The sequence below is a fragment of the Serinus canaria genome, unplaced genomic scaffold (assembly GCF_022539315.1).
Source record: "Serinus canaria isolate serCan28SL12 unplaced genomic scaffold, serCan2020 HiC_scaffold_426, whole genome shotgun sequence".
NCBI classification, from domain to species: Eukaryota; Metazoa; Chordata; class Aves; order Passeriformes; family Fringillidae; genus Serinus; species Serinus canaria.
The window spans coordinates 1-7,884 of NW_026108540.1; the positions used below are offsets into that span (position 1 = coordinate 1).

General features: G+C 50.5%; 1 protein-coding gene across 1 annotated transcript; it reads left to right on the forward strand.

Annotated features, from left to right (window-relative positions):
- The first annotated feature begins 193 nt into the window (after positions 1 to 193).
- On the forward strand, positions 194 to 7,691 carry LOC127061268 (exportin-7-like). Its single transcript, XM_050987899.1, has 6 exons — positions 194 to 436; positions 1,407 to 1,489; positions 2,805 to 3,019; positions 4,230 to 4,368; positions 5,673 to 5,833; positions 7,146 to 7,691. Exons 1-6 carry the CDS (start codon positions 342 to 344, stop codon positions 7,371 to 7,373), a joined length of 921 nt encoding a protein of 306 aa, XP_050843856.1. The 5' UTR covers positions 194 to 341; the 3' UTR covers positions 7,374 to 7,691.
- The last annotated feature ends 193 nt before the right edge of the window (positions 7,692 to 7,884 follow it).

Consider the following 7,884-nt stretch of genomic DNA (forward strand, 5'->3'; position numbering starts at 1 on the left):
GGGAATCCCATCCCAGGGAAACCCTTGGGAAATCCCAATGCCCAGGAATTCCCAAAATCCACAGGAAATGCCTCCAGAAATCCCAATTTCCTGGGAATTCCCACAAATCCCCAGAGAACCCTCTGGAAATCCCAGTGCCTGGGAGCTCCCACACCGGGATAAAAAACCCCCAATAATAATTCCAAAAAAACCCCAAATTTCAAAATTTCACCCAGCAGCGCCCTTGTGTGACCCTAAAGCCCACCCTGCTTTGCTGCCCTCCTGGAATATTCCATTTCCATGGAATTTCTGGCCTGGAAAAGTGGGAATTCCTTAATTTCCCTGGCAGTTACCCCTCCTACATGCCCATCCTGCAGAGAGCCATCGAGCTCTGGTACCACGACCCCGCCTGCACCACGCCCGTCCTCAAACTCATGGCTGAGCTGGTCCACAACAGGTAGGAATTCCCAAAAAAATGGAATCTCATGGAATTCTCAGCCTTGGAAGGGGTTATTTCATCTTTCCCTGTGTGGTTGTTGCCCCCAAAACTCTCATTTTTTTTTCCCCAAATCCCCATTTTTTTTCTCCATTTCTCCCCCATCAAATCCCCGTTTTTTTCCTCATTTTTCCCCCCAAATCCCATTTTTCCTCCTAAATCCCATTTATAGCAGGTAGGAGTTCCCAAAAATCTGGAATTTCATGGAATTCTGCACCTTGGAAGGGGTTATTTCATCCCTCCCTGTGTGGTTGTTGCACCCAACTCCCTCATTTTTTTTTCCCCAAATCCCATTTTTCCTCAAAAACCCTCATTTATAACAGGTAGGAAATTCCCAAAAATCCAGAATCACATGGAATTCTGCACCTTTTAAGGAGTTTAAAGCCTGTTGAATACCTGGGGAATCCAACCTTTCCTTGGGCACTTCCAGGGATGCAGGAGCAGCCTCAGCTCCTCTGGGAATTCCATCCCAGCCCCTCCCCACCCTCCCAGCCAGGAATTCGTTCCCAAAATCCCATCAAATTTCCCCTTTCCCAGTTTAAATCCATTCCCTGTGTCCTGTCCCTCCATCCCTCGTCCCAAATCCTCTCCAGCTCTCCTGGAGCCCCTCCAGGCTCTGGATTTGATCCAAGATTTCCTTGGATCCTTCCCTTTTCCCACCTTTCCTTGGACACTCCCAGGGATCCACAGCATTTTTGGGAATTTCATCCCAGCCAGGAATTCCTTCCCAAAATCCCATCAAATCTCCTCTTTTCCAATCCCCATATCCCAAATCCCTCTGCAGCTCTCCTGGAGCCCCCTCAGGCCCTGGAATGTGCTGGAAGCTCTCCCTGGGATTTCCCTTCTCCAGGGGAACATTCCCAGCTCTCCCAGGCTGGCTCCAGGGCTGGAGCAGCTCCCTGGCTCTGAGCATTCCCTGTTTTTCCTGCAGATCCCAACGGCTGCAGTTTGATGTCTCCTCTCCCAACGGGATCCTGCTTTTCCGGGAGACCAGCAAGATGATCACGACCTACGGTGAGGGATCCATGGAAAAATCCCAGATCAATCCTGGATCCATCCTGGATTCATCCCTGGATAAATCCTAGGTTCATCCTGAAAATATCCTGTATTAATCTATGGATAAATCCTGGAAAAATCCTGAAAAAATCCTGGATTTATCCATGGATAAATACTGGATTGATCCTGAGAACATCCTGGATTGACCCATGGATAAATCCTGGGTTCATCATGGATTCATCCTGAAAAAATCCTGGATTGATCCATGGATAAATCCTGGAAACATCCTGGATGATGGATTGCGTTGGAAAGGAACCACATAAATAATTCCCAGATTTCAGGTTGGGATGGATTTGGAATCCCATCCCAATTCCCAGATTTTGGCTTGGAATAGATTTCAAATCCCATCCAGTTTGGAATTCAAGGGATTATGGAGTGGTTTGGGTTGGAAAGGAACCACATAAATAATTCCATGATTTTGGGTTGGAATGGATTCGAAGTCCCATCCAGTTTGGAATTCATGGGATCATGGAATGGATTGAGTTGGAATGGATTTGGAATCCCATCCCAATTCCCAGATTTGGAATGGATTTGGAGCACCAGGGTGGGATGGGAATGGTGATCCCGAGCCGGAATTCCCACAGGGAATCGCATCCTGATCAGGTCCCCTAGGACCAGGTGTAGGCGCTGAAGCTGAAGGGAGTGGAATAAATTTGAAATCCCATCCAGTTTGGAATTTAAGGGATCGTGGAATGGAATGGGTTGGAATGGATTTGGAATCCCATCCCAATTCCCAGATTTTGGCTTGGAATAGATTTCAAATCCCATCCAGTTTGGAATTCAAGGGATCATGGAATGGTTTGCGTTGGAAAGGATTTGGAATCCCATCCCAATTCTTAGATTTGAAATGGATTTGGAACCCCGGGGTGGGATGGGAATGGTGATCCCGAGCCGGAATTCCCGCAGGGAATCGCATCCTGACGCTGGGCGAGGTGCCCAAGGACCAGGTGTAGGTGCTGAAGCTGAAGGGAATGGAATAGATTTGAAATCCCATCCAGTTTGGAATTTAAGGGATCATGGAGTGGTTTGGGTTGGAAAGAAACCACGTAAATAATTCCCAGATTTCAGGCTGGAATGGATTTGGAATCCCATCCCAATTCCCAGATTTTGGCTTGGAGTGGATTTGAAATCTCATCCGGTTTGGAATTCATGAGATCATTGAATGGTTTGGGTTGGAGTGGATTTGAAATCCCATCCCAGTTCTCACATTTGGAATGGATTTGGAACTGCGGGGCGGGATGGGAATGGTGATCCCGAGCCGGAATTCCCGCAGGGAATCGCATCCTGACGCTGGGCGAGGTGCCCAAGGACCAGGTGTACGCGCTGAAGCTGAAGGGAATCTCCATCTGCTTCTCCATGCTGAAGGCGGCGCTCAGCGGCAGCTACGTCAACTTCGGCGTCTTCCGGCTCTACGGCGACGACGCGCTGGACAACGCGCTGCAGACCTTCATCAAACTGCTGCTCTCCATCCCCCACAGCGACCTCCTGGTGAGGCAGCCCCGAGAGCCATCCTGGGAGCTCCAGTTCCATCCCCGGGAATTCCAGTTCCAGCCCCGGGAATTCCAGTTCCAGCCCCGGGAATTCCAGTTCCAGCCCCTGGAATTCCAGTTCCAGCCCCGGGAATTCCCAGGGAAAGCTGGAGGAGAGGAAGGAGGGATGAAGGGGTTGGGGCAGGGAATGGGCGGCGGGCTCTGGCTGAAGCACAGGAAGAATTCCCAGATTTTGGGTGGGAATGGGCTTGGGATCCCACCACAATTCCCAGATTTTGGGTGGGAAATCCCATCACGATTCCCAGATTTTGAGTGGGAGTGGGTTTGGGATCCCGTCACAATTCCCAGATTCTGTGTTTGAAATCCCATCCTAATTCCCAGATTTTGGGTGGGAAATCCCATCACGATTCCCAGATTCTGTGTTTGAAATCCCGTCACAATTCCCAGATTCTGGGTGGGAAATCCCATCACAATTCCCAGATTTTGGGTTTGAAATCCCATTGCAATTCCCAGATTTTGGGTTTGAAATCCCATCACAGTTCCCAGATTCTGGGTGGGAAATCCCATCACGATTCCCAGATTTTGGGTTTGAAATCCCATTGCAATTCTCAGATTCTGGGTGGGAATGGATTTAAAATCCCATCCCAATTCTCAGATTTTCGGTGGGAATGGGTTTTAAATCCCATCCAATTTGGAATTTAAAGGATCCTGGACTGGTTTTCAGGTTGGAATGGATTTGAAATCCCACCACAATTCCCAGATTTTGGGTGGGAAGGGGTTTGAAATCCCATCCAGTTTGCAGTTTAAAGGATCATGGAATGGTTTTCAGGTTGGAATGGATTTGAAATCCCACCACATTTCCCAGATTTTGGGTTTGAAATCCCATCCCAATTCCCAAATTTTGGGTGGGAATGGGTTTGAAATCCCATCCCAATGCCCAGATTTTCCCTGGGAAAATAAAAAGTGGGAAAAATGATTGGATAGAGCAGCGTTGGGAACATGGAATAGAATGGGAGAGAAGGAAAATGGGAAATGCTGGAATGGGAGAGGAGTGAAATGGGAAATCTCTTGGAATACAAATTTTCTGGGAGAGAGAATCCTTGGTCAGTTCTTCCCAGGAGATCCTGCAGCACATTCCAGCTGATTCATGACAGGCTGGATTTGGGAATTTGATGCTTCCAGGAAAACCAAGGAGCTTTTCCCTGCAGGATTATCCCAAGCTGAGCCAATCCTACTATTCCCTGCTGGAAGTGCTCACCCAGGACCACATGAACTTCATTGCCAGCCTGGAGCCCCACGTCATCATGTACATCCTGTCCTCCATCTCCGAGGGCCTCACCGCGCTGGGTAACTCCTGCTGCCCCTCCCTGCTCTGCCTGCCATGCAGATTTCCTGGGATAACCCTTTTTCCAGGCTTAAAAAGCCCCGTTTTCCAGGTGGGGTTTGGAATTTGAAGCTGGGATTTGGAGAGGTTGGAGCGGTGGTTCCTTCACTGATCTCACCAAAACTTGGCGGTTCTGGGAACTTTTGGAATTTTGGGATGGTTTGGGTTGGAAAGGATTTTGCTGCCAATCCCAGGGACACCTCCCACAATCCCAGATTATCCCAACCTGACTTTGGACACTTCCACTTTATTTTCCTCCAAAACTCCCCATTTTTCCATTTTCCCTCCCAAACCCCCATATTTTTCCCCATTTCCCCGCCAAACCCTCTTTTTTTCCATCCAAATCCCCATTTTTTTCTCCCAATTTCCCCCCCATTTTCCCCCATTTTCCCTTCCCAAACCCCCATTTTTTTTCCATCCAAACCCACCCCCCCCATGTTTTCCCCATTTCCCGCTCCAATTTTCCCACCATTTTTTTCCCCATTTTCCCCCATTTTCCCTCCCCACACACCCTTTTTTTTCTCCTCAAACTTCTCATTTTTTCCCCCCTTTTTTCCATCCAACCCCCCTTTTCCCCCTCTTCTTTCACCCCCCTTTTCCCCCCTTTCCCCCCTTTTTTCCGCTTTTCCCCATGTTCACCTTCCCAAACACCAACATTTTCACCCCCATTTTCCCCCCAATTATTCCCCCATTTTTCCCCCATTTTCCCCCCATTTTTCCCCCCAGTTTCCTTCCCCCTTTTTCCCCCATTTTCCCCCCAGTTTTCCCCCATTTGGCCCCCCGGGGCCCCATGGTGCCCCCCGTTCCCCCCCATTGCCTTCCCCCATGGTCCCCCCAGGGCCCCCCGGGGTTCCCTCCAGGGGGCCGCCTCCAGTTGTCCCCCAGGTGGTCCGCCAGGTCCCCCCAGGTGTCCCCCATTTGTCCCCCCCCCAGTGTGGCCCCCCCATTTAGTCCCCCCATGGGGCCCCCCCTGTTCCCCCATGGTTCCCCAGTTTCCCCCCAGTTCTTTCCCCCATTTTGCCCCCCATTGTTCCCGCCAGTGGCCCCGCCAATTTTTGCCCCCCTATTTTCGCCCCTGTGGTGCCCCCTTTTTTTTTTTGCCACCCGTTTGTGCCCACCCCTGTTTCCCCTAGTTGCCCCCGTTCCCTTACTAAACCCCCATTTTTTTCCCCCCAAACTTGCGGGTTGTTCTTCCCCCAAACCCCCTGGTGTTTTCCCCCAACCCCCATTTGTCCCCCCAGACTCTGATTTGTCCCCCTGTCCCCAGACACCATGGTGTGCACGGGCTGCTGCTCCTGCCTGGACCACATCGTCACCTACCTGTTCAAGCAGCTCTCGCGCAGCACCAAGAAGAGATCGACGCCCCTGGCCCAGGAGAGCGATCGCTTCCTGCACATCATGCAGCAGCACCCCGAGATGATCCAGCAGGTGAGCCCAGCACACCTGGGGGGCTCCAAAAAACACCTGGGGGCTCCAAAGTACACCTGGGGGCTCTGAAAAACACCTGGAGAGCCAAAAAAATACCTGGGGGCTCCAAAAAACACATGGGGGCTCCAGAATATAGCTGGGGGCTCTAAAAAACAGCTGGAGAGCCCAAAAAATGTCTGGGGGACTCTGAAATACACCTGGAAAGCCCCAAAAATACCTGGAGGCTCTGAAATACACCTGGAGGCTCCACATTACACCTGGTGGCTCCAAAAAATATCTGGAGGCTCCAAAAAATACCTGGAGGCTCCAAAAAACACCTGGGAGCTCTGAAAAATACCTGGAGGCTCAAAAATACACCTGGAGGCTCAAAAAAATATCTGGAGGCTCTGAAATACACCTGGGGAGCTCCGAAATGCACCTTGGGGCTCCAAAAAATACCTGGGGGCTCTGAAATTCACCTGGAGAGCCCAAAAAATGCTTGGGGGCTCTGAAATACACCTGGAGGCTCCAAAATGTTCCTGGGGGCTCTGAAAACCACCTGGAGAGCCCCAAAAATGCCTGGCACACTCCAAAAACAACTGGAGAGGCCAAAATTGACCTGGGGGCTCCAAAATACACCTGAGAAGGCCAAAAAACAACGGAGGAGCCCCAAAACCCACTGGAATTCATTGGCTCAAAACTCCAGAGCCTTGAGTCTCCAGGAGCATTCCAGGAGGGAACTGGGGTGGGATTTGGGATGCAATTGGGATCCATGGGATGGGATGGAATGGGATTTGGGATGGGAGTGGGTGGGATCCATGAGATCCGTGGGATTGGGATGGGATCCATGGGATGGGATCCATGGGATTGGGATGGGATCCATGGGATGAAATCCATGGGATTGGGATGGGATCCATGGGATGAAATCCATGGGATCTATGAGATCCAGGGGATCCATGGTATTGGGATGGGATCCATGGGATTGGGATGGAATCCAGGAGATGGGATCCATGAGATCCAGGGGATCCATGGGATTGGGATGAGATCCATGGGATCCATGGAATCCACAGGATTGGGATGGGCTGGGATCCATGGGATTGGGATGGGATCCATGCTATTGGGATGGGATCCGTGGGATGAGATGGAATGGGATTTGGGATCCATGAGATCCATGGGATCCATAGGATTGGGATGGGATCCATGGGATTCATGGGCTCCATGCTATTGGGGTGGGACCCATGGGTTTGGGATGGGATTTGGGATCCATGAGATCCATGGGCTGGGATGGGATGGGATGGAGGGGCTGCCTTTAACCCTTGTTTCCCCGTGCCAGATGCTCTCGACGGTGCTGAACATCATCATCTTCGAGGACTGCCGGAACCAGTGGTCCATGTCCCGGCCCCTGCTCGGCCTCATCCTGCTCAACGAGAAGGTAACGGCTCCATCCCAGCTGGACAGGCTTGGAGGAGGGCGGATTTGGGGTGCCCCGTCAAAGGCAGGAATGGTGAATCTGACTCCGTGTTCTCAGGGGGCTGATTCATTATTTTATCATCTCTATTAAATTAAAGAATGCTGTTCTAAACTGTGCTAAAGAATAGAGAAAGGATACAGACAGAAGGATAAAAAATAGTAATGAAAACTCCTGACTCTCTCCAGAGCCTGACACAGCTCAGCTGTGATTGGTCATTAAGGTAAAACAATTCACAGAAACCAATCAAACATCACCTGTTGGTAAACAGTCTCCAACCACATTCCAAAGCAGCAGAACACAGGAGCAGCAATCAGATAATTCTTGTTTTCCTTTTTCTCTGAGGCTTCTCAGCTTCCCAGGAGAAAATCCTGGGCAAAGAGGATTTTCAGAAAATATGACAGTGACAGATGAGGGAGGAGAACATTCCCAGAAAAGCCTTGGAATGATCCCCTGGCCAGGATGATCCTTGGGATGATCCCATGGCCAGGATGATCCTTGGGATGATCCATGGCCAGGATGATCCTTGGGATGATCCCATGGCCAGGATGATCCTTGGGATGATCCCATGGCCAGGATGATCCTTGGGATGATCCCATGGCCC

What these genes read in the sequence shown, in the direction of transcription:
- LOC127061268 (XM_050987899.1), top strand. Translation starts at nt 342, where the DNA reads ATGCCCATCCTGCAGAGAGCCATCGAGCTCTGGTACCACGACCCCGCC. An exon ending in GCTGAGCTGGTCCACAACAG is followed by an intron (nt 437 to 1,406) that starts GTAGGAATTCCC and finishes TTTTTCCTGCAG; the next exon opens with ATCCCAACGGCTGCAGTTTG. An exon ending in TCCCCCACAGCGACCTCCTG is followed by an intron (nt 3,020 to 4,229) that starts GTGAGGCAGCCC and finishes TTTTCCCTGCAG; the next exon opens with GATTATCCCAAGCTGAGCCA.